The sequence below is a fragment of the Panthera pardus genome, unplaced genomic scaffold, assembly GCF_024362965.1.
Source record: "Panthera pardus isolate Hobbes unplaced genomic scaffold, ASM2436296v1 HiC_scaffold_4, whole genome shotgun sequence".
Taxonomy (NCBI): Eukaryota; Metazoa; Chordata; class Mammalia; order Carnivora; family Felidae; genus Panthera; species Panthera pardus.
In genome coordinates, this window is record NW_026526969.1 from 19,601,886 (window position 1) to 19,626,356 (window position 24,471).

General features: G+C 56.1%; 2 protein-coding genes and 1 long non-coding RNA gene across 4 annotated transcripts; 2 read left to right on the forward strand and 1 right to left on the reverse strand.

Moving 5' to 3' along the window:
• Nucleotides 1–141: 141 nt before the first annotated feature.
• Nucleotides 142–3,086, forward strand: LOC109278242 (uncharacterized). The gene is made up of 2 exons (XM_053894075.1): nucleotides 142–2,344; nucleotides 2,773–3,086. Exons 1-2 carry the CDS (start codon nucleotides 1,414–1,416, stop codon nucleotides 2,814–2,816), a joined length of 975 nt encoding a protein of 324 aa, XP_053750050.1. The 5' UTR covers nucleotides 142–1,413; the 3' UTR covers nucleotides 2,817–3,086.
• Nucleotides 3,087–3,157: 71 nt separating this feature from the next.
• Nucleotides 3,158–22,559, reverse strand: SLX4 (SLX4 structure-specific endonuclease subunit). Of its 2 annotated transcripts, XM_019468796.2 has the most exons (14): nucleotides 22,187–22,559; nucleotides 20,316–20,540; nucleotides 17,964–18,153; nucleotides 16,867–17,079; nucleotides 14,708–14,916; nucleotides 14,297–14,613; nucleotides 13,516–13,756; nucleotides 12,955–13,043; nucleotides 11,913–12,059; nucleotides 10,915–11,084; nucleotides 7,786–9,980; nucleotides 5,538–5,637; nucleotides 4,670–4,990; nucleotides 3,158–4,190 (listed from the first exon to the last, which is right to left on the reverse strand). In XM_019468796.2, the coding sequence occupies exons 1-14, from the start codon at nucleotides 22,527–22,529 to the stop codon at nucleotides 3,722–3,724; spliced, it is 5,229 nt and encodes a 1,742-aa protein (XP_019324341.2). In that variant the 5' UTR covers nucleotides 22,530–22,559; the 3' UTR covers nucleotides 3,158–3,721. The 2 variants fall into 2 exon arrangements, with proteins under 2 accessions (XP_019324341.2, XP_053750048.1); XM_053894073.1 differs by lacking the exon at nucleotides 22,187–22,559 and having other exon boundaries at nucleotides 17,964–19,726; nucleotides 20,316–20,428.
• LOC128774744 (uncharacterized) lies at nucleotides 4,986–13,485 on the forward strand. The gene is made up of 3 exons (XR_008419188.1): nucleotides 4,986–5,208; nucleotides 5,324–11,625; nucleotides 12,110–13,485. It is a non-coding gene; the product is annotated as an uncharacterized LOC128774744 (long non-coding RNA).
• Nucleotides 22,560–24,471: the final 1,912 nt, after the last annotated feature.

Genomic DNA, 24,471 nt, shown 5'->3' on the forward strand with positions numbered 1-24,471 from the left:
CCGAGCCCTCGGGATCTGTGCGGGGCGGGAGCAAAGCCCTGTCGGAAGGGATGGGGAGGCACTGGCTGCACAGGGCAGGGGGGCTCCGGCCCGTCGGCTCCCGCAGTCCCCCAAGCCCACCGGCTGTCACGGCAGCTGGGCTCCTCACCTCTTCCTGTGCAGGGCTCCGCCTCAACCCTCCTTCCTGTCTCATTTCAAAAGCCAACAGCTTCTCAGACAAATCAATGAGCCGCGGCTGCCCCGGCTCGGCTTTGTCACCACCCTGTAATTCAGAGAGGCAGGGGTCCCGCCGGGACCTGCAGGTCTGTCTGATGTTCAGGAGAGATGTCCAGCCAAGGCCACAGGGAAGGGACTCACCACGAGCGGGCCTCTGCTTTTTGCGGGGTGGGAGGGAAACCGGGCTAGCTGCGGGGACATTCGGTGACTTGCCTAAGGCCACACAGCAGGGAGCTGGCTTCTCCGTCTGGAACGGAGTCCTCTCGCTCGGGCTGGCGCGCTCTGATCCGGCTGTGGCCCTCGTTGGCCTGTTTGGCCCCCCTTGCTTCCTTCTAACGCCCAGCAGGCCCCTGCAACCCAGCTGTACCCCGCGATGTGGTCCCAAAGGAGGTGAGCCGCGCCCTGAGACAGCAGAGTGTGGCAGTTCACCGGGGCGCCTGCAGGTGGGCTGCAGTGACCAAGAAGGGACGAGGGGGCAGGACGTGCCCAGAGTGAACAACAGGAGAAACGCTACAGCAGGGGACAAGTGCAGGACAGCCTCCAGTGTCAGGGAGCAGGTCACTGTGGGGCCGTGGAGAGAAGCAGGTGGCCAGGTGGGAGCCGAGTGACCTGCGCCTCAGGTTTCCTAAGCACGCCAACCAGGAGCCATGAGTGGTTGTAGAGCAGGAGGGCGGCGGGTTTAGATGGCGCGACTTGAGGGTGAGGGCAGGCGGGAGGGGATGTGTGCTCACAGCAGCCTGTTCTCGAGAGCTGTGTGGGGGTGGGGAGGGGAAGAGAGGGGACTGAGGTGGCAGGACAGAAGTGCTCCGTGCGGTGACATCTTTCTGTGCCCCTCCCGCCCTCCCCTGCGCCAGTGCCTTCGGGGCCCCCGGCAACTTGCCAGGCGCTGGGGGAGACGCACAGGTTTTCCCTCGAGAAGCCTGCTGAGGCTCCAGGCCCGCAGAGCGCAGACCGGAGGCTGTAGGCCGGCCACAAGGTGCAGTGGAGGCGTCTGAAACCAGGCCGCCCACAGGATGCTGGAAGCCACAGGGGCTTGGTGGGTATCCGTCATGTGAAAGACACCAAGAGGCCTGCTCTGCTCCCCCCTCCACAGCTCAGGGAAGGTGGTTCCCGAGCACAGGAGGAAATACCCTCCTCCCTGGGGGTCTCGGGGCACTGTCCCCCCCGGGACTCTCCCCCACCTCCAACGGACCGCCCATGACACGCAGGAGGCCTTCCTCTCGACTCTCCCGGGCGTTTGTATGTTTGCGGCGGGGTCTCACTGTGGCGCTTGCTGTCCACCCGGAACTGGGAAAGCCAGACGGGCAGCGGCCTCAGTCCTTCCCACCTCAGACAGCCCGAGGCTTCCTGCCGGCGGGAGCAGGGGCCTCTGGCGGGGGTGGGGTGGGGGTGGGGTGTTGTACAGGCCCCTGGGGGCCTCGTGGCTCCCCTTTGATTGCCTGCAGTGACCATGCCCAGGCCAGGCCCGCCACAGGACACGGGACAGGCCTGGGAGGTCTCGACACAGCACAAACAAAGTGGGGGTGTCGCCTGGTTTTCCGCTGCTCCGGGGCTCGGCGCGCTCTCACCTGTGCTAACTGTCCATCACGAGGCAGGGCAGAGCTTCTGGAACATCTGCCTGCTGTGCAGCAGGAGGCCCACTGCCGGCCCTGCTCTGCCAGCCCCGCCACGGGTGCTGGGATAAGGCAGCTCCTCCACACCGTTTTCCTTCTCAACCAGTTAGCTGGGCCTGATTGTCCCGTTCCCCAGCCAGGTGTGACCTGTCCGGAACGCTCAGGGCTCTCCTCCCGGAGGCTGCCAGTCCTCTGCTTGTGGCTGGTCCCTCACTGCCACGAGAGTGCACGGGCTCAGGCTCGGGGCTCAAGCCCTTGCTGGGCCCACTGCCGAGCCCTGGGGCCCCCCGGGGCCCGCGGTGAAGACCTGACCTGGCCAAGGCCTCCTACCACCGGCGCTCCCTTCCCCCCATCCCTCTCCTGGCCCAAGCCTTTTTCCGTTTCAACCCCTCCTGCGGCTGGTGACGTCCTGGGCTGCGTTCTGAGGACTGAGGGCTCCCAGGCCTGTCCCGGGGCGGTGCATCCGAAGCTGCTCATCCCAGTCCAGGGTCTCCAGCAGGAGCCGGTGAAGCCGGGTAAGGGCTCTGAGTCGCCTCCCGCTTCCCAAACTCCACCTCCCTTCCCTCACACAGTCCCTACTAGGGCAGGAGAGCAAGCCTTTGGTGTAAGAAACACATGGTACCTTCGAAACCAGGCCAGACTCGTCTCCAGTCTCAACTGCCGTTAGCCGTGATCTGAGCCCTGGCAGCCTGCTCTGCCCTCTAACCCCTGCCCGGCCCTCTTCCCCAGGGCACAAACCAGGACACACGGTACGTGTTCAGGAAGCCCCTCTGACCTCCCTGAATGCTGCATGCACCTGAGGCCCAGCTCACAATGCCCCTCTTCCAGAAGGCTATCGCTGGGGGCCACCTGAGCACTGACCGAGCTCAGGACAGGCCAGGGTCTGGCTGATGACTAGACCTAGTCTGACGACTGATGGCTTGTTTCTGACCTCTCTCCACAGGGCCTAGCGCAGAGGCCAGGGCAGGCTTTGCAAACTCATCGTAGTAAAATGCAGATTCTGACTCGGTGGGTCTGGATAGGCCCAAGCCTACATCTGTAACAACCCCCCCCCCCAACCCCGGGGTGACACTGCTGGGCCCCGGGCCTCACTTTGAGCATCGAGGGCTGGAGCTCATTGCTTGGTAGGGCCTTGGTGTGGGTCTACGGACTCACAGTCACGGATGAACGAATGCACACACCTCTTACCTAAGAACCAAAGAGCAATGAGCCAGCAGGCCTGGGTCACCCCTCGCAATGAAGGACCGTCACAGAGACCTGCAGACGTGGGTGTAGGGGCAGCTGCCAGCCAGCTTCCCTCATCCTTCTAGAGTGTAGTATCTGGAAACTTTTTATACAGCCTTTTTGTTTTTATTGCACATCATATAAAATGGACTGCACCGTATTTAAAACAGACAAGGCATTCACACGGATGTAGAGACCCAGACCTTTCCTCTTTTCTGGCCCTCGCCCATACTCCACACCGCTCCTGAGGCTGGAGATAGCTTCCCCCACATACCCGGCAAAGCCGAGCCCGCCCGCACTGCCCAGTTTGGAGACTGCTGGTGACGATGACAGGTATCTAGGCGGGATGGGTGGGCCAGCAGAGCACCTAACATGTGGCAGTGACAGGCTTGTGGGCGCCTGGTCTGCTGGTGGAGGCTGGGATTATGGCCAAGTGTCAAGAAGGAAGGCAGGGCAAGGGCAAGCTGGCCCTGGATGTCCACCTCAGGACGAGGACACCCTGTACCCGGAAGACCTCGTCCTGGCTAGCTGGCGGCCACCCACGGCGGGGTCACAGGGAGACAAAGGGAGACAAACCATGGGCACTGACAAGAGGAAGGGACTGGGGCCCTGAGGCCCGTGGAAACGGAGTTGGGGAAAGCCGACCCAACTCGGTGCCATCGTCACTTTCACGGGGGGTTGATGTGGTCCCCAGGCCCCGAAACGCCCGTGGAGGCCTGGCTCGCCGAGGGGGGCTGCAGACGCTCACAGGCTGCGGACGGCCGTGGGTGGGGAGGGGCGGACCGGCCCGCGGCCCTGCCCCGCTTCTTCTTGCCCACGGGCTGCCGCCTCTTCCTCTGGAGCTTCTCCTTCCGGGCCGCAGAGGTGGTGAAGGTGATACAGTGGGCATCCAGGAAATCCAGCAGCTTCCCCAGGGCCATGCGGATGCCATGCTGCTTCAGCTCGGCCTGCAGCTCGGCCAACTCAAAGGGCTGATAGAGCAGGACCTTGCGGTAGAGGGCCGGCCGGGAGCGGATGTAGCGCCTCACCGCCTCCTCCGTGGCTGCCGCCTGGACGGCCGTCTGTGATGCACTTATCTCCTCTTGACCCTCTTCATCCCCCGCAGACTCAAAGTCCACTCCAAACTCACAGGAAGAACTGCAAAGAACCAGACAAAAAACATTTTGTGACCCTCCTCTCCGGCACCCCGAGACCAGGAGTCTCTTTGAGGGAAAGAGCGTTTCTGTGTCCCCTGCAGAGCCCAACACGTGGCACGGATGACCTCCCAGGGTGGCAGGAAGCTCCAGGCCGCTGCAATCCTGTCATTCTTGCTGCGGCGGGGGCAGGATCCTACCCTCTGCCAGAATCTACTGCCGGCAGCAACAGGTGCTACCGGGAAGGCCAGCCCCGCCCCCTCACGAGAGTATCCTGAGGGCAAGGATCCGGGAGCCCCAGAGGTCTGCTCAGGAGGCTCACAGGGGACTTCCCGTAACCCCAGCTGGGTTTCCTACAGTTCAGATGCAGAAGGCAGCTGGGCTTTCTCAACATCGGCATTAGGCCTTGCTTCCGCCAACTCACGGACCCACTGGCTGTGGAGGACTTATGAAGCCACTCGCCCTGTCCTTCGGTCCCGTTACCTTTGTGAGTTAAAGGAGCCGTCACTGCTGTCCACGGAGGAGGCCACTGATTCCTGGGAGGCTGGGAGCTGGGCGTCACCATCAGGGCCTGGAGGCTCCTCCCTGCTCGTTGGAGGGAGGCTTCCACCAGGAGGATTCTCTTGATGGGAGGAGCCCTTGGACGTCTTGCTGGCTTGGGTCTGGCTGTGAGGCGCCTCCAGGAGCACCCGTGAGGACTGGCTCTCATTCTCGGAGTCTGACTCCAGAGTCTGGTGAGTGTACTGGAATATCTCCTTCAGTTTCAGGACCATCTGGCGTTTGGGTAGAGGGCGGACGCCAAACCTGAATGGGGAAACAGGTGAACTTCAGCCAAGAGCAAACAGTTATCAACAAATTAAATTAATGGCTTCGTGTAACTGAAATCTTAAATGCCTGACTTTTGTGAGCATTCAGAGATGTCTACTCTGCAGGCCAACTGAGCTTACATTGAAGAATATTCCAGAAGGACCATTCCCAGGTTCTGAGCGATGGTGGTAGTGGGAACACCTTCTGTGCCCAAGGTGAGGAGCAGCATTGATGGGGATGTGATAGTTTTGATGTTCTTTTAAAAAATCAGATCTCCTTATTCAGACTGTTAAGGCAAGTGTCCCATTTCCACCCACATGGCTCATGGAGACCTGTCACCCGATGGGTCACCTGACGGAGTCTCCTCTCTTAGCTTCTCCGGGAACAGTGTGTGGAGAGCCAGACGTCACACACTCTCCCACCCCCAGCGGCTCCTGCTACCAGAGCCCCACAGCAGGACCTTCATCTCCGGCCTCACTAAAGCCTGGACGCTCACAGGAGGGAGCGGACCACTCAGGAGCAAGTTTTCAAGAACAACACCAACCTATCCAGTTCTTTCTTCAGTACCGGGGTCTCCATGATGGAATACCTTGGCATTGGGGTTATGGGCACTTTCGGGGGCAAGTTCTTCCAATGAGCACCTTCTAGGTAGAACAAAAGAAACACGTATCAGCACAGGGGACCTGGATTTACCTCTTTTGAGCTCAGTAGGATCACCGAGAGAAATCCTGCCTTCGAAGGAAGCCTAGCCACCGTTGTGCATGAGAGCAGTACGTTCACCCCTTCATCGTTTGAGTCTAGAATCGTGTCTTTTCGGAAAGCATCGCACGGCACGTGATGAGGGCCACAGCCCTTGTGCGATGCCGACGCTGCGGGAACAGGGAGGAAGGCAGATTCATGGCTGCCAGGGGCTGGGGTGAAGGGGCAGCGGGAGTGGCTGCTGACGGGATGACGAAAATGTTCTGGGATTCGTGGTGATGCTTGCGGAACACTGTTAATGTACTAAAACCACCGAGGGGTATGGTTTCATTTTTGTTTCGTAGCTACTGTCTATCACCGTGCGCTGTTAGACCACTGACTGTTCCCTGTGCTGTTTTATTCCCAGGACTTACTCATTTGTCCTGGGAATAAGGCCTGCACCTCCCACTCTCCCTCCCGTTTTACCCAGCCCCTCACAGTTGCAGAACATTGTTAATGTCCTAAAAACCACTGGATTGTACATCTTAAAGGGGAAACTTTACGGGGTGTAAATAATAGCTCAATAAAACTGTTATTTTAGAAGAGAAGTCAGTATTTTAAAGACAAACGGGACAACTTAGGAATATATTTGGTTCTTATCCTTTTTATGAGCTTGGAGTCCTTTGAGACTCCAATGAAAACAGGCTGTCTCCTGAAAAAAAGCACAAAAGTCTTTGTATGATTTGAGAAAGCCTGTCACCTCGTGGAAGCCCGCCTCAAGTTCAGACTGAGGTTCCCCCGGCCCCGGTCTTCCGATGTCTCCTGCAGTGGTTCTCACGGCACCACCTGGGAACTGGCTGGTTAGAGATGCAAATTCTTGGCCGAGCCCCAGACCTGTGGGGTGGGGCCTGGCCGTGTATGTGTTAGGACGTTCTCCAGGCAATTCTCAAGTCCATTCAATGCTGGGAGTGCTGGTTAAGGCCCAGATGGTCTCGGGTTTTAGGAGGAAATGAAACACCGGGTCGCACACAGACGCTCTGTCCGCAGGCTGCTTCCATGCTACCAGCCACTGCTTGGTGCGACCCTGCCCTTCCCGGCTCTCCCAGGATCCGCCCGGCAGGGGACAGGGTGGGCGGCAACACCTCAGGGACTGGCACGGGGGACTCTGACTGAAATGAGCTGGGAAAGGCATCCCCCCATGGGGCTGGGGGCTGGTGGATGAGGAAGGACCTCCCCTACTTGCCCACCTCTTGTTTTTTTCAATGAGATGCAAATTCACATGTAATTTTAAAGTGAACGATCCAGAGGCACTTTGGACATTCCCAGTGCGGCGCCACCCCCACCTCTATCTAGCTCCAAAGCATCTTTGTCACCCCGAAAAGGCAATTCCGTACCCAGCACGCTGCCCATTCTCTCTGCGCCCCCGCTCCCGGCAACTGCTCGTCTGCTCCTGTCCTAACAGAGGTGTCTCCTCTGGACGTGTCACGGAAATGGAATTACACAGCACGTGGTCTCCCGTGACTCCGGTCTCTCACCGAGCATCGTGTGTTCAAGCTTCATCCATGACGTACCAGGTCAGTACTTCTGTCCTTTCTGTGGCTGATAATACCCCACTGCGTGGATGGGACCGCATTGCCTTTACCCCTGCACATCAGCTAAGGGACGCCTGGGTTATTTCCCCGCTTTGGCCGCCGTGAACACTCGGGTACGAGGATCTGTTTCGGTCCTGACTGCGCTTCCACTGAGCGTGCTCACAGGAGTGGAGCTGCGGGCTCGGCACGGCAGCTCTGTCTCACCTCGGGAGGAACCACGCTTGGCCGATTCTGAGGTGCACCTGAGGTGTTCGTGTCGGCCTTCAGAAGTGCTGGCTCAGTAGTCCTGAGCAGGGTCCAAAGACAGCAATTTTCACCCGAGCCCAGGGGAGCCACCGGACCCAGGCAAGGATACGAACTGGCTAAGGGGTACTCTGGAAGCAAGCCCGCTGTCCCTGAGCCGGGAGGCGGAAGGGAGGGCTCAGACGGCCCTGCGCGGTCTTCACCGTCCCCTCCAGCCCCTTAGTGTAAAACAGTGTAAGAGACAACTACCCCCACCCCCCAGCCTGCCCCGCTACTCACTTGGCGTCTCTAACCCTTCTGATTTCTGAGCTTCATCAGCACTCGGCGTCTGGGCCGCAGGAAGGAGCTCTGGAGACGTCTGTTCCTTTTCATCCCAGTGGTCCCACAGAGCGGAGTTCAGAAAGCTCTGCCTGCTGCTCCCAGGCGAGCCGGCCCGAGGGGACTTCTCTGGAGCCTTTCTTTGGCCGGCAAGGCTTCCTCGGATGGGGGTGGTGCCCGAGAGGGCCGGGGAGTGGCCGTAACCGCTGGGACTACTGGTGCTCAGGGGCCCCGTCAGCTCGAGATTCAAGCGGTCGATCGGAATCGGAGAGAGGGGCTCCATGTGCCAGTGGCAGTCGTCAAGAGGGATCGGAGGGTCGTTGTCCGGCAGGGGGCTGCTGTTGGCCACCTCCCGCTCGTCTTCGCTGTCCTCCACCTCCACCACCTCACTCGCGGTGGCCTGATTCGGCAGGCTGGCCCCGAGGGGCGAGCGCTTCCGGAGCCGCCCCGTGGAATCGGCGAGGCCCCCTGAGATGGGACGGGCCGCCAGAAGAGCAAGGTGCTGGAGGTGCCCGGGGTGGGGACTGCATGGGCCCCTGCTGTCGGGGCTTCCTGCAACGATGGGGCCCAAGCGTGGTGGCGACATCTGGGGCCTGGCTATCGAACACGTATTTGCAGCTTCGGGTCTATCCCTGTTTTCTAGGGAGGCCCAGGGTTTGAACTGGGCCATGTGATCCACTAAAGCCCTGGACCTGAGGCCTGTTATTTGGGTCTGGGATGAAGAGTCACGGCTTCTGCTGGCCAGGGGGGTGGCGGGCACCAGCCATGAGGCGTCTGTGGTGCTGTCCTCCTCAGGGCCGCTCTCGGGGTCACAGAACAGCTGAGGGGTCCCTCTGCCCTCCCCTGAGCCCTGGCTCCCTGGCGGCCTCTCCTCCCCACACAGCAGTTCCGCCTCTCTTCGTGGTGGGCTTTGGAAAGAATCCTGATCTGCATCAACGTCGATGACGGAAAACAGCTCAGAAGACTTGGTGCTAACTTCTAGCACTTTCCTTTCTTCCAGGGGACCATTAAGAACTGACTTTGTTTTGGTTTGTTCCAGCTCCAGCTCTTCATCTGAGTCCAGTAAAAGGATAATCTCATCTTCTCTGTTCTTGCTGGCTGGAGTATTCTGAGATCGGGAGCTCAAACGACCAGGTTTTGATTGGGTAAGGTCAATGGATGGAGATTTTTCTGGGGAGGCTAGAGCCCCTTTATTTCTGCATTCCAACAAGGAACCACGTTCTTTGCCTTTCTGAAGGCCTGGATCTTTGAGTAGCTTGCAGAGGCTCCTGCCCCTCCTCTGCTTGGATGGTGAGTCCTGGGAGGCCGCCCTAGAAGCTCCGCTGGGCGACTGGCCGGTGTGATGAGGGCGAGGGCAAGGGCGTGGCCGGTCAGGACTCCTGCCTTGAAGGAGCTTCGACAGGCACGGGCGCAACGGGGGTGCCTGCCGGTGGGCAGGGGTACAAGGACTCTCCGCCCCCTTTCTCGCGGCCGTGCCATTGTCTTCCTGGAGCTCACTTGTTGTCTGCGACGGTTCAGGGCATCTTCTGGGAGTCGATGAAAAGGGCTGTTCAGCGGCAGCAGCAGCCGAGCACCAAAACGCATCTTCCTTTCTCCCTGTCCGGCCGCCCCGAGAAGGGCGAGAGGAGCCGGGATGCCCCAGTGCTTCCTCTGGGGACCCTGCCGTCTCTACGTCTGCACCATGGCCCTTGAGTCTCAGGGGCGTGGACGGTCCCACGCTCTTCCATTTGACTGGGGCCTCATCTCTTCTCTGGCCACACAGTTCCGTCTCTTCTGCATTTTCCGGCTGTTCGTGAACCTGAACACTTAATGAGATTTGTGCAGACAAGGGACCATCCTCCCCGAACCGGTCCGTTTCTTCCTTGACCTCTGGAGTGCTTTCCCCCCGGAGCAGCTTGCGCTGAGTGGCTGCAAATTCATAAATCTCTTCCATTTCTGCCTCATCCACTTTTTCTCTGTCTTCTTCACAGCCCTCGGATTTCAATGAAGCCTCTGCTTCTTCCTCTTCCTTTATCCACATGGACCTCAAGAGTTCTTGGAAGTTCTCCGCCCGGCTTTCACAGTCCTCGTCTTCCTTCTCCTTCCGTGGCCTGTCCTCTGAACCCATCACATCGGGCTCTTGTTCGCACAGAAGAACAAGCTCGCTAACGCCGAACCTGCAACGGGAAACGCCACGTATCACTACCCCACAGAGGCAGCAGCCGGTGCCCCGGCGCAGGTGAGGGTCATGGGGAGGACAGCCGTTGACTCAGTCCTGGCCTCTTCTCTGCTCTCTTCCAGACGGCGCCCATGCTCACACCCAGCAGCCCCCACCCCACACACACCAGTCAGCTCTAGAAGGAACTCGGGGACTTTAAGGAAGGGATCTTGGACTCCGCTGCGCAAACAGGAAGGTGCATCGGGCCGAGCTGGAGGACAGCAGCTGGTGGTGCGGCCCGGCTGGAGCTGCCCTGAGACGCACCCGGAGCTCTGGACCGATGCAAACCAAAGACAGCGAACCCGTCACAGGTCAGCCGGGGCGAGGGGGGCACCACCTGCCGTGTCCCTGAACACTCTGTGGTCTGACTGGCACACTCAGAACCGCAGGGGCAGGCTGGTCCTCTCCCAAGGACGCACCCGAGGGCTGACACGGCCTCGGATGGACACGGTTCCCCTCGTTTCGTGGAGCTGCACGCCGCCCCTCCGGGCTGCCGCGTGGACTAGGTGCGAGCCCGCGGGAGTTAAACTACGCATCCTAGCTGCTTCTGTTTTCTGGGACCTGGGAAAGGACGGCCACCCCTAGGCTTTCGTGGTGGAATGGCCAAGGAGTAGCAGGGCTTTGGGGCAGCTGAGGACCACCCCCATCACACCCAGGGAGCTCCAAGCCACGTGACTCGGCAGAGGCCGTCCACCACCAGCGCTGGGCTCTCCCGCGAGCGCCCGCTCTGGCCAGACTTCCGGTCAGTACATCCCAGGTGAGGTCACCACTGAGCATAGACCTGGGGTTAACACGGAGAGGGCGCAGCCCTGGCCCTCCTGCGAGCCGTCAACCTGCTACTCCTTGGCAGTGAGCGTCAGACGCCGTGAGGTAAACGGGAAGAACGATCGGACCTGCGGGCCAGAGCGCTCAGGCCGGGCGCCAGCCGGGGAGGCACGCCGGGGTCTGCGGTGTAGAGATAGTGCAGGAGCGCACGGGCAGCCTCGGCGCTCACGCCACCCAGCAGCGCGCGCTGGCTCTTCACGCCGCCGTCCTCCACGGCGAAGAAGCCTTCGCTGTTCACCTGAAAATGAAGGAGAATACAGGAGGTTTACCGACCTCACGAGTCTGACTCGGGGGCCACACAGAGGGGGCCCCTCCTCCACACAGCCTTTCCCCGGCGCCAGCGTCAGCCAGTGTCGCGCCGGTCTGCCCCGCAGGCTCTGCGGTCAGGCCATAGGACTTCGCCGTTGATAAAAGCAGACCATGACGGGTGTTTAAGCGCCTGGTCGCTTCCCTCTCGACAGACGCATCAGAGGCACTAGAACCTTCTGGGAGAGGCCGACAGTAGCTTCCTGGATCCTGTGACACAATGTTGAAGTCAAATGCGTGTCTGTGCGGGTCGGTGCAGAAACGTCTGTCAGCAGCTCAACCTTCAAGAGGTCGAGGATGACTTTATAATTACAGACACAGAGGAAAAGGAAAAAATTCTGGGGAAAAGTGGATTTTTATTCAGTGAATCAAGAAATCTGATGTTTCCCAATCCTCCGTTCATTTCCTCATACTGCTTCCTAACCTCAAAAAGTTCTCCTCCGTGAAGTGTAACTGAGAGGACGGAGAGACGGGTGAGAGCGTGGGCAGGGAGGGGGGGTGCGGAGGGGAGGGAAGGGGGTGGGAAGACAGAGGGAGAGCCTGGACAGAGTGGAAGGGAGCATAAGAGAGCACCCAGAATGGGAGGGGTGGGGGAGAGGAGGGAGGAGGGGGCGGGGGGAGGAGGCGGAGGGGGGCTGGGAAGAGGGGAGGGGGAGGAGTGGAGAAGGAGAGAAAGGAAGGAGGGGAGGGGGGGAGGGAGGAGGGGAGGGGCAGGAGAGGAAGGGGGGAAGGGAGAAGGGGGGAGAGGGGACGTACTCACATACTGCATGAGAAGGGGGCAGCGGGCGTAAAGCACGAACTTGTGGGCGTAAAGCACCTCCCCGCTGTCTGTCTGAAGCTGGATGTCGCTCAGCTGTGGGTTATTGACCATGGCTCTGAAGTCAGCCAGCAGCAAACTGAGGGTGAGCTGGAAGGAGGGGGAGCAGACCGGGCTAACAGTAAGTTCCCCAACTTTAGGGGTGCCTTGAGCTCCTGTCCACAAGGCTCGCACGCCGGGTTCCACCTGTTATCACCCTGAGGCTCCAAACAATATGGGACAGCACGCTAGCTCCTTGCTCAAGTTCTCCATTACCCGGAATCCCCTGGCCCACAATGCGGGGGACGAGCGAGTGGAGGCATGACGGCTGCAAGAGAGCTGCAGATGAGGCATTAGCCGCGGCCGAGCAGGGTGAGCAGGGTGCACGTTGGGCTAAGTGGTTCATAAACACCGTGTGCGGCCCGATGTGACAGGCAAGGATCCTGAGCCCTCGCCATTCAGGTACCGGGCTGACGGGAGCTCCGAGTCCCTTCTCCGACCCCGTGCCACGGTCTTCAGGTAGACTGTGGTGTGAAGGGTTTGGCTGATACCGATATACTAACAGGATGACATCCTCTCTAAGGAAAACCCAACTTCCAACCCAGCGTCACCAACAGGGAACGTGAACCATTATCCGGAGGCCAGCCTGGGACCTGATGTCAGAGGGGCACAGTAGATGCTGAACAAATGAATGAAAGTTCAGGGAACGAAGCCCCTCACAGAGCAGCGGTGATCCCTGTGGGCTCTCAGGACAGAGCAGGCTCCCGGGGCTTGGCTACTGTGGTACCCTAGAGTGCAGTGACGATAGGGACAAAAGCCTCATGGCAGAACCCTAGAGGGGACAGGAGACTCCTGTGGTCTCTTGCCTGCCTTAGCTCAAAGGCCAATGAGGGTCCAGTGCACTTGTGGAAGGGTCTGGAGACAGTGAGCTGACTCAGTGGCCAGGACCACAGGGTTGGGAGCAGGGCCAGGCTGCCCGGCCCGCAGGGAGAAGCCCGGTCCTTACCGAAGTTTGGCGGCCCCTCTCCAGCTGCTCTTCCTGGGGTGGCGGGATAAACCCAGTCAGTGGAAGGCCAGTGAGTGACAAATCCATCCCTGAGAGAAGAATTCACAGGTTAAAAGAACATCACGTCTGGCAACGTCAATCTCCAGGCATCACCTGTCAGCCGGCTGACCCCAGAGGCACCCTGCAGGTACTTGTCACCCGAGGGCTTCATCACTGAAGTGAACCACCTACTGATAGGTTTTACCCCCTCACCCAGAGGTACAGGGCGGTGAAGTAGACACAAGCAGCCTGCAGGTCTCTTGCTCTGGGAAAAGGGCTGTGTTCTGGGTTAAAGTTTAAGGTAACTGTGACAGACTCACCAACACGACATTCATCTGAGAAAAAAGGAAAGCACTTACAGAGACCGCATTCTCCCCATCTTATGGGGACAAGCCAGAGACCCCCAGGTCTGAGCGGCTATCACCATGTCACAAGGACTAGCCAGTGACGCTGCAGCCATGGCCGGGGCGGGGGTGGGTGGGGAGGGCGGGTCTGGCCCCGGTGTCCCATCCGGTGTCTCACCTGCAACCCCTCCCGGGCTGGCTGGTCCCCCACTGCAGGGCCATGGGCTGGCATTCATCGCCTCTCCCGCCAGGTCCACAAGGTCCTGCAGGGCCTGGTGCTCCCTCTGGCTGGCGGAGGGGCCCGGGCTCCTGGGGCCGTGGCCTGCAGGGTGGGCACTGGGGACAGCAGGTGGCGTCTGCACTCCCACCTCTGGCTGGTCAGGCAGCCCTGGGAGGAGCATGGGCTCCTGTGTAAGAGCCTGAAAGAAGTCAGAAAGCCGAGTGACCAAATGGCTACTGCAGAAGCCACCACGCAGAGGATCCCTGAGAGTGCCAGCCACAGCCCAGGGCAACACTGTGAAACTTTTCTCCCTCACCATCTATCAACGGACTTCTCTCAGTGAAGGCCATGCCTGCTGCATCTGTGTCTGTGGAAGGTTCCTGAAGGCCCTGTCCTCCTAAAGTCATCTAAATGGCCTCAAGCTTAGTGACTCTAGGCACACCTGCATCAGGCTGGTTCCTGGGCCCCACCATACGTGGGTTATACCAGCCCCCCCCGGGGGTGGGGTCCTGGACTGCATTTCAGTCACACTCTCCAGGGACAGGATACATGTGGGAAACTGGCCCGTTCTTCCCAGGAGAGCCATCAGTTCCTACACACAGAAACATGCTACAGTCAACGCCCCTCAACTTCCTACCCTTCCTTCCTTTTCAGACTTTCTGTTGATGACCAGTGCCGCATTCCTGGAGCTGCTGGCCTCTCCCCGGAGCCCCCCGTATGCCCAGAGGGGAGGGCGCACCTTTGCAGGCCGCTGGGGCACCATGGGAGGGACCAGGCTTGCCGTGTAGAAGGCTTCCAGGGCCCAGGCTCCAGTCAGGGCGCTGCCTTCCCACAGAAAGTTCTGCTTCCCTCCAGGTGGCCGCAGACACCGACCGGCCTTTCCCAGCTCTTCCTTTAGAATCCTGCTCGTGGGAAGCGGCGGCGTGCTGGACAGCTCCACCTCCTCGGCAAAGAGCTGGGCCACCCGATCCGCTGTCAGCCTCCCCGTGGTCTCCGGGTCCTGGACTAACAACGGGGGAGGGGAAATAGGCGCCTTCCTCTTGCGGCTCTTCTTTTCTGGAGGTAAACAGAAGCAAAGGGTCACGAGGCCCAGCCGCAGTCACCTCCGGCCAGCAGCGTGGAGAGCCTCCCCCCGCAGGGGTGCGCCTACCTGCTCCCAGTCTTATCCTCTCAGAAAAGGCATTTCCCAGGCTGAGTGCCGCTGGCACAGCCTCCTGCTCCATCTCAGACCGGGACAAGGCCATGGCCACCAGCAAGTCCTCCGACGGCGCCTCGGGCTTGGTGACCCTCCGCTTCCTCTGCAGCTCCTTCTGGTTGGTGGCTCCCCTCCGCTTCAGACCTCCAGCGTGATGGCTGAAGCTTAAAAGACAGCCAAACAGGTTAGTGAGGCCGGAAGTGTGAGCGCTTCCTCTTCTGAGGCGGTCCCCGCTGGACCAGAGAGGCCCGGACCCCTTCTACTCTCTGGTCAGGAGAGAAAAGGGATAAATGTGAACTCATCAGACAGAGGCGTCAATTGCTCTGGGCATTCGCTGTACTCATCCCGTTGCCTTGTGTAAGCTCAAGTGATTCTGGGCCATGTTCGCTGCGGCCCGGAGAGCAGAGGCTCCGGGACCTTCCACGTGATGCTACCCAGCTGAGTTCTTGGCAGACGTACAAAGCTGTAAATGGTACCCGCACATGCTCCGTGTGGCCAGACCCTGCCAATGGAGCCCACACTCGACGGCTCTGAGTCAGCTTCCTGGATTCCACCAACTTCTGCCCAACCATACCTCAGATGCCCCTCAGGCAGTCCCTTGGCCACGCTGGCCACGAAAGGATCCCTTCCCCTCCTGCAGGGGCCCGTGGGCAGAGCCTCTGTCCGAGGTCTGAAGGAAAGGACTCCCAGCTTAGACCACCAACATGGTCAGCCAGCTTGGAGGAGATTGACTTAAAGGACTTTCTGGCTGGAGAACGCAGACTGCCTGGTGAATCCCAACAGGCCGAGTGAGAAATAGGAGGGCAACGGTGAGAGAGAGACCGGGAGCGCAAACCCAGCTGTGGGGCTGCTCTGGAAGGTACCTCTCGTCTTTCCAGAGAAGCTCATGCTCTCCCCTGGGCCAGGGATGGCTCAAAAATCTCAGATATCACTTTGGAAGATCTACACAAGCCCTAATTTGGTTCAACTTCCTGGGAACCCCACATGATAACCACAGCCCCCCAGAGAGAAAGGGGCCATCCCAGTATCCACTACCCAGAGTTCCACAGACACCAGGCTTGGCCTTAGGGCAGGTGAGTCTCAAAGCCTCAGTGAGGGTGTCCATCGGCTGTCGTTTTCTACTTTAACAACCTTCTAGAAGGACCCACACACATCTTGTGTCTCTTCTTGGAAGTATTTAAAAAGCAGATATATTTCATCTGAGTAAGTAGTTGTCATCCAGTCCTATTGAAAGACAACAATGGCTTAGATAATATCTATGCTAGATCCTTAAAGCTTCCAATTCTGAGATGCTGCTGTTGATGTGCTACAATATAGACAGGCTCACCAGCTAAGAACTGACTTTTGCCAACCCCAGTCCCACCACTGGCCCAGCTCAGATGCCCATAACCTGTGTGCAAGACATCGGCCAGGACAAACAGAGCCATGCCCTTGGCCTTCCCTTTGCTCTTGACAGCTGTCAAAGGAAAGAAGTCCCAAACCTGCAGAAGTCCAGGGCCGGCACTAGATTGTTCCCTGTAATGCCGGCGTCCACCGTGGCAGGGGCAAGGTGCAGGGGAGCTGAGCTGCCCGCCTACCTGTGGTTTGCACAGCAAGGACTTGTTTCTAGCTACGTGCAGGCCTCTTATTGTGACACTTATGCATTTAATTCACGCACATTAACAAAAAGGCCTGTGCTTCTGTCTTGCCAACTCTTTGAACGATGCCGAGTCCTTTAACGTTAATGGTGTGAGAATCGGACCGCGTGGAGGTGGAAGCTGTGCCACAGCACACGGGACACAGACACGGGACAGCGGGCTACCGAATTCCTCAATGGCCCAGAGGGCACCGACCACAGGATGCCGAGAATGGAAAAAGCTCAGAAAGGCCCTCCAGGAAACCGGTCCAGCCAGTCCTTTGCGTAGACACACCCGTGTGGACCATCTCAAAGCCTTCGAGGACGCGGCATCTGTCTCCTCTCCATGCTAGTGGGCACTGTGCCTGATTTCCTTCTCAAATGTTTCATTTCCAGAATCTAGGGGGGGGTCTAGGGTTCCGTTGTTCTCTAACACTACAAAAGGCTTTAAAAAGAAAAAAAGCGTTTCTGTGGTGGTCCTCCTTTTCATGTGACTCACCTTGATGCCAGTGTGCCACAGGCCCCCTCCGGCGGAACCGTCTGCAGCCGCACGGCCTGGAGCAGGAGCTGGGGGCCCACGTCCATGTTCACCGCGCACTGTTTCAGGTGACTGATCCTGCTCTTCGGGGTGAGAAACGGCCTCCCGCAAATCGGGCATTCGGGGATCCGTGGTGTGGTGGGTGCCAGTGCCTTTTCAGCCTCATCCAAGCACCTGGAGGAAGACGGTGAACACAGAACGCTCTCCCTGGTAACGTGGATTGTAGCAGGCCTGCGTCCACGTCAGCACGGACATGCTGCGGGCCACAGCCAGCTCCCCCACGCGGCCTTCGCTCAGCCTCCGAACCCCTACGTTTAGGGATCTGTTAGCAAAGCCGGCTGAAGAAGGCAAGGACAGGTTACACGGAGGCAATCCCGCTCCTAAGTATATACCCCGAAGAACTGAAAGCAAACATTCAAGCTAATACCCGAAACACACGCTCACAGCAGCTCTATTCGCAATATTCAAAAGGTAGAAACAACACATTCACCCGCCAGCGGAAGAATGGATGAGACATGGTCTATGCATACAATGGGGCATTCTTCAACCATAAAAAGGAAAAGAATTCTGATCCGTGCTACAACCTGAATGAACCACAAAAACAATATGTTGAGTGAAGGAAGCCAGACACAAAAGGCTCCATCTTGTGTGATTCCCCTTACGTCCAGAACAGACAAATCCACAGAGACAGAAAGCGCATGAGCGGCTGCCAGGGGCTTGGGGTGGGCGTTGGTGGGGGTGGGGAGGGAGAGTGAGTGCTAATGGGTACAGGGTTTCTTTTTGGAGGAGTAAAAATCCTCTAAAATTGTGGTAATGGATGCACAACTGTGGACATAATAAATAAAAGCCACTGAACAGTTCGTTTTAAAAGGATCAACTGTATAATACGGGAAAGGCATCTCGATAAAGCTATGTAAAAAAACAGCAAGGACAGGTTGATGCCAACACTGAGGTGCTATGGTCACGGTCAGTTGTCTCTGGATTCCCACCACAGATTCTGCTGGACCTGTCACACCCGCGGGAGAGGTGACCACAGAGAGGCGACAGGCCATTCCTACCGGTTCACATGCTGCTCCCTCCGTGTCACGTTCATGGCTGAGAGGTTCTTTTGACAGATCTGGCAGAAGAACAACCCTGTCTCCTCCAGGTTCTCATCAGGTAACGATGCTTGTTCCTGCCCAAACTCCTGCTGCAGGGCCAAGGCTACCGCCGCGTCACTCTCTGTGGCAGGGAGCCAGGGCCCCGACCCTGTGAAGAGGCACGAAGACCCGTGAGGACGAGCTCACCTGCATACCCCTGCACCGCCTGCCAGGCCTCACGGAGCACCCACAACGGGTGGAGTGTGGAGAAAGCAGACCCGGCCCCGCCCTGTCCGGTGAGTGTGGATGTAAGCAGGGCCCCTGGAGCAGGAACTCCCCCAAGTGTGCAGAAGAACCCTGCGAAGCCTGTTAAAGCGCAGGTCTGCATCCCACAGGTCTAGGGGAGGCCTGAGATTCTGCATTTCTGACGGGTCAGGGCCACCGTCTGAGCAGCAGCGTCCTGGAGAACGAACGCGCCTTCCGTTTTCCCCATTTCTGCAAAAGTCTGCCTCGGGCGTTCCAGGCTTGCAAGGCTCCTATTCCAATAAATCTAGGTTTTCTCTTCAAAGTGCAGCCTTTCCTACTGCTAGGACCTTTTGTTTCCCATCCTAGAAAAAACAGGTCAAAGTGAAATAAATAAATGTCCTTCTGTCTTCAAAGGTGAGTGTCCTTCTCAGCATCAGACCAAAGGATGGACTGACTGGTTCTGGTCTGGAGATGGCGCCCTCGGTGGCTGGGCCACGGCCGCGGCCCTCTGTCACATCTGAATTTGTTGGAGCAGACCGTTGGCACTCACAGGGAGGTGCTCGGAGAACTTCACAAATCCTCAGTCCTTGAATATTCATTCCTACAGTCTATCGCTCTTTCCACTAAAGCCAGAAACACATCACCCTTCATTTTGGTGCCCTATTTTTTTTTTTTAAACAAAGAAATGGTTTCTGTCTCCTGAATACTGAGCATGACTGGCTTTGCTGTGAAGATCGATGGAAACACCGAGTCCCACGGAGGGCGGGTGCCGAGCTCGTGCTCTAGCTGAGCAACTCCCGTGCGCCCTGTTGGTGCTGCGGGGACTGATGGCGCAGCAGCTGCCACATCGCTGCCTGCGTGGACCTCAGAGGTAGCCTGAGAATCCTCAGTGCTCCCAAGGGGAAATCTGCACGTCGGTACCAAGAGACTCCATATTTATTAGCTGTAGGACCATCTATGCAGTCTCTTCCTATTTTTTTCCCTCGTGTGTCTTTTCACCAGGGAGGAGGGCTCCTGTTGTTTGCGGGATAAAGAATGGGACTGCCTCCTGGGGCACACCACCTGTAATGTTGTTGCCAAGCTATTTTAACCCTGAGCCACTCAGACCTCTAGTCTACTCACGTGTGATGCAACACAGGGCTTACAGGAAGTGGTTAAATGACACCGTGAGCAAATAAATCTAGAAAAGTGGGAAATTTTAAAACACAGTTGTCCTGCACTAATGAAAAAATCGTGAAAAAGACAAGAGGGCTATTCTAGAGTCTAGATTTTAAGACACTACTAAACTGTCGCAGATGCAGTTTGTGGACATCTAGTTCTGACGGATCCTTATTCAGAAAAAAAAGAAACCAGCTATAAAGCTGTCCCTGGGACAAGTGGGGACATTTTAATATGAAGCGGACACCAGGCAGAATTATGGAATTAGGTGTGGCAGCAACACTTTGATCACGTAGGAGATCGAGGGGTGAAACATCATGATGTCTGGAACTTCCTTTCTAATGGTATAGAAGAAACATGTACACTTAGAGACATACAAATAGATGGCAAAATGTTAATTGTTAAATACAGGTTGAGGGTATGGAGGTTCATTGTAATATATATTTACTTTTGTGCGTGGGAAAAATCTTGTAATAAAAAGCCAAAATAGGGACATCTGGATGGCTTAGTCAGTTGAGCATCTGACTCTTGATTTTGGCTCAGGTCATGATCCCAGGGTCATGGGATCGAGCCCGGCATCAAGCTCTGTGCTGAGCATATAGCCTGTCTAAGATTCTCTCTCCCTCTCTCTCTGACCCTCTCCCCACTCACACTCTCTTTCTCTAAAAAATAACAAATAAAAATAAATAAAAAGAGGGAGAGGTATCTTGTCAAAGAAGGTAGGTGAGAAATGACCCAAGGGACCCTTCATTCTCTGGCTAGCAACAATGAATGGCCAAGGTACAATCCCGGGCAGAGAGCCCGCCCCCACCAGAAACTCCTGGAATGCCAGCTCCTTCCCGCTCTGCCCTTCCCCCCCCCCACCCCCTCCCCCCACCCCGAGTTAAAACTTATCCCTGCGGGGAAGATGTAAAACTCCCATCATACCGTCCCCTGCCGTCATCTCCTCTCGAGGGCCCTTCGGGAGGTTTTCTTCAACTGCAGACTCCAGGGAGCACCGTTCGGAAGCATGCTGCAGGCGCTCGGGATCTGCTCTCTTGAACTGCTGCATCCGCTGCAGGACGAGCTCGGCCGTCCGGGGTTTGGAGGGACTGGGCCCCATCGCAGTCAGATGGGAAGGAGGGGGCTGGGAGTCGCCGTCCCGAGCGTCCTCTGGCAAGGAGGAAAACATTCACGGGCATGTGTTCTAGCTGGAGAAACAAAGCCTTCCACCAGACCCAGGTTAGACCCGAGTCTCAAGGGGCCCTCTACCAACTGGTTGAGTTTAACCCTCAAGTGTGAATAGGAGTGATTATTGGTGTCCTCCCCGTTGGGGGGAATATAAATAGACCTGTCATAAATATCTTTGATGGGAGGGAGAACAGGGAGTGACTGCTAATGAGCACAGGGTTTATTTCTGGACTGATGGAAATGTTCAAAAACTGTGGAGTTGTAATGACTACACAGCTCTGTGAGTACGCTAAAACCACTGGACTGTATGCTTGAAGAGTGTGCATTTTATAGAATGTGAATTCTTTCTCTAAAGCGGTTATTAAAGAAATATTAGGGGTGCCTGGGTGGCTTGGTCGGTTAAGCGTCCGACTTCGGCTCAGGTCATGATCTCACGGTCCGTGAGTTCGAGCCCCGCGTCGGGCTCTGTGCTGACAGCTCAGAGCCTGGAGCCTGTTTCAGATTCTGTGTCTCCCTCTCTCTCTGCCACTCCCCTGTTCATGCTCTGTCTCTCTCTGTCTCAAAAATAAATAAACATTAAAAAAAAAAAAAGTATTAAAGACAAACATTTTGATCTTCCTAGGTCATAAGTTCAGTAACCTGGCGTCCACAGATGGCCTCTGGTGGGGATCCATGAAGCCCTGCAGTTTTATGCCAGTTTCACAGGTGTGCACGGGGGTGCGGTTTTCTGGGGGAGTCATGCGTGGCTTTCGCTAGACTCCCGAAGGGTGCATGAGGGACCAACGACCAATGTTTCGGTAACATCACTGATGCCTTACAACGGTCTCTGCCAGCTAAGTGTTTACCACCACTCCATTGAGAGATCATGCTGACCACACTAGGTAAAAAATATCACTTGAGATCAGGAAGTAAAGGTGAGAAATATTTAGAAACAGCACCCAGGAGCCCAAATATCTTATGCAAGGCTGGTTCTCAGCTCTGCTTGAAGAAGGCATGTGTAGCATGCCTTCTCCATGGTTCAGTACACCAAGGACAGCAGGGTAAGAAACCTGCTTCAAACAGACAAAGGAAAAAAAAAGAACAAAGGTGTTGGAGGAGAAAGGAAGGACCTGAAGATTCTCTTGGGGGTTTAAACCCATCTGGCAGCTTCCTACTGCCTTCTGAGCAGCCTAAACGAACTGGCTGGCCCCATTGCAACTTACCCACTCTGGAATAAATTCAAGAAAATGAGAAGCAGCATTATTTTCATGTTCATGTAACTTGTGTCAACTACATAATGTAAAGATTAATAGGAAACTCTGAAAGAGCAGAGGGCCACAAATATAATCATGTAGAAAGTTCACGAAGGGGTTATATTTGACCACTGTTTAAAACAGGAGTCAGCAAACTATGGTCCTCAGGCTGGCTGCCTGTTTTCGTTAATGACGTTTTGTTGGAACACAGCCCATTCATTTGCTTACACACTGTCTAGGGAGTTGAGAAGTTGCAACAGAGACCATGGCTGCAGAGCCAAAGTAATTTACTATCCGGCCCTTTGCAGGAAGTTTTCTGACTCCTGGTGTAAAACAGTACCGTCATCTCTGGTTTCCTCTCTGGAAACGTACGGCCCGTGGCTCTGGCCCAGTTACCTGTCTGGGTGTTCTGCACATTCTCCTGGAGCACAGCAGAGGCAGGCACACCTCCCCCTCCATTCTCCGGGGGAGCTGGTTTGCTCTCCTGCCACTTGGGTGCCCCTTGCCTTCTAGTCCTCGGGGCCTGGCTGCCAGACCGAGTTTTCTTCTCCCTGGGGCCTTGAAGGGTTTTGCTCTTGGTAGCAGTTGGTTTGGTCCTTTTCGGTTTACTTGTCTCAGTGCTGTTTGAGGCCTTTTGTGTCTTCCTTTCCCCCGACACTTCCTTGGTGCCATTCTTTTTCACCCTTTGGAGAAAGGTGGCGCAGAGCTCCTTAAACTCATCGTCTGACTCATCCATCATCTGACCAACTTTAAGGCTCTCAAGTATTCTTCAGAGATCTGAGGTCTATCTGGGGACCCAAGAACAAGCCTAGCAGGGCCTCCTTCAGACTTGTAGCTCCATCACGGCTGCTCTCTGCTTCTCACTAGGACAGCTGGAGAGTTTGCACAATTGAGCAAAAAGTCGTGCTTTCCCCCGCATAAGAATTTAAATGCCTTTCTTCACACAGAGTCTGCGTTAAGCAGCACATTTAAAGTTCACATCTGAGAGCTTTTGCTGTCCAACAGATGCCTCCAAGGTAGGTTACATATGAACTTCATGCTCAGGCAATTCTCCAAGATCTCCATAGTGATAAAGCACATTGGTTCATTCAATGTCACATCTGTGGAAAACCAAAAGCATCTGAATGTAATTAGACAGACATTACATTTTATGCCCTTCCTTCCAGGAAGGTACAAGAGGATGCAGAGTATGGACAAAGTCCTCAAAGTAACAGTACCTGTGTCAAATACTCAAGTACAGCCTGGTGAACACAAAACTCATGGTCTTACAGGATATCACAGCACAACACAGGGGGAGGGATCTAGAAACCCATCAAAGAAAGACCATGAGCATCTTGAAAGAGTGTTGTTTTTACTGAAATCTGGGGAATGAATGAATTCCATGAAGGGCAGTTACCGCAGAAACAAGATGATCGTCAAATGCAGAAAAACTATCCCTCAGGCCCTATCAACAGACAACTTAATGTGCAGGGGAGGGACAAGAGAAATGAAGAAAATATGAGCTTCAACACTCAGGAAGAAACAAAAGACAAGAGTACAGGAGGCTCATTCATCACTGACATGAGCAATGTTTCCAAATCAAAAGAAGGCCACTTTTTTTCCACCCTCTCTCACCCAAGCAAGAGCTCCCCAAACTTAACTCGAACGGTGACCACTGCAAAGGCTGAGCCTTATGGGTGTGATTATTTACACTGGCACAGTTTAGTGAGATTCAGAAGTCAAAACTGAATGACCCAGCAACAAAGTTTATTTCAAATACCATATTGCAACCTCCACTGTCCGAGTAATCCAATTAATCACCTATTTTTCTGGAGGTGAGCAGACATGGACACCTGTAATCTACTTTGCATGGCTGGCCCATTCTCATCTTCTGTGTCACCTCTTTAAAGAAGCTTCCCTTCACCCTTTATCCAAGTGGACCCTCTCCACTGCCACCATTTTCTGTCACCACACACTGTTTTCACAATCGCATTTATCACAAGTTACCATCGTTTGTAACAGGTAACATTTATTGAATGCTTACTGTATGCCAGGCACAGGTCTAATTGCTTTACGAGTCTAGCTCGTGTCATCCTTACAACAATCCTGTTGGGCAGACTGTATTGTCATCCCTTTACAGCAAGAGTCGGGCACAAGACTAAGGAACTGGCTTAAGTTCACACAGCCTTTGAAGTGGCAGGGCCGGGATCAAATCCAAGCAGCGTGGTTCCAGGGCATCAACTCCTACATTTTCATTCATTTACTTAGTATCTGTCCCCTACTCAGCTCAAATTTCAAGAGGGCACAGCCTCCTCTATTTTATTTCGTATTCGCTTGGGCTGGTGAAGTACCTGAATTGTAAAAAAAAAACAAAAAAAAAACCTCGACAATTATTTGCTGCATTAATTAAGTGCAAAGAGTTTGGTATCATGGGGGCGAAGAGAACGTGGTGGGAGAGAAGGCTGCAGGGAGAAGCCCCTGAACTGAGCCTGTCGGACGCGGGGAGCTAGAGCAAATCCCACCCTCCACACCCCGCTGAGTCTCCACATTGCCTTGGATACTAGCCCTAAGACTGCCCACCTCCTATAGGTGCTCACTCAGTACTTGCTGAAGGAAGCGGCAAGTTTCCAGAGGGTCGGGACTTGGGTCTACTCCGCTTTGTACTCGCCGCTGCAGGAATGAATGGGCAGTGCGGGGCGGAC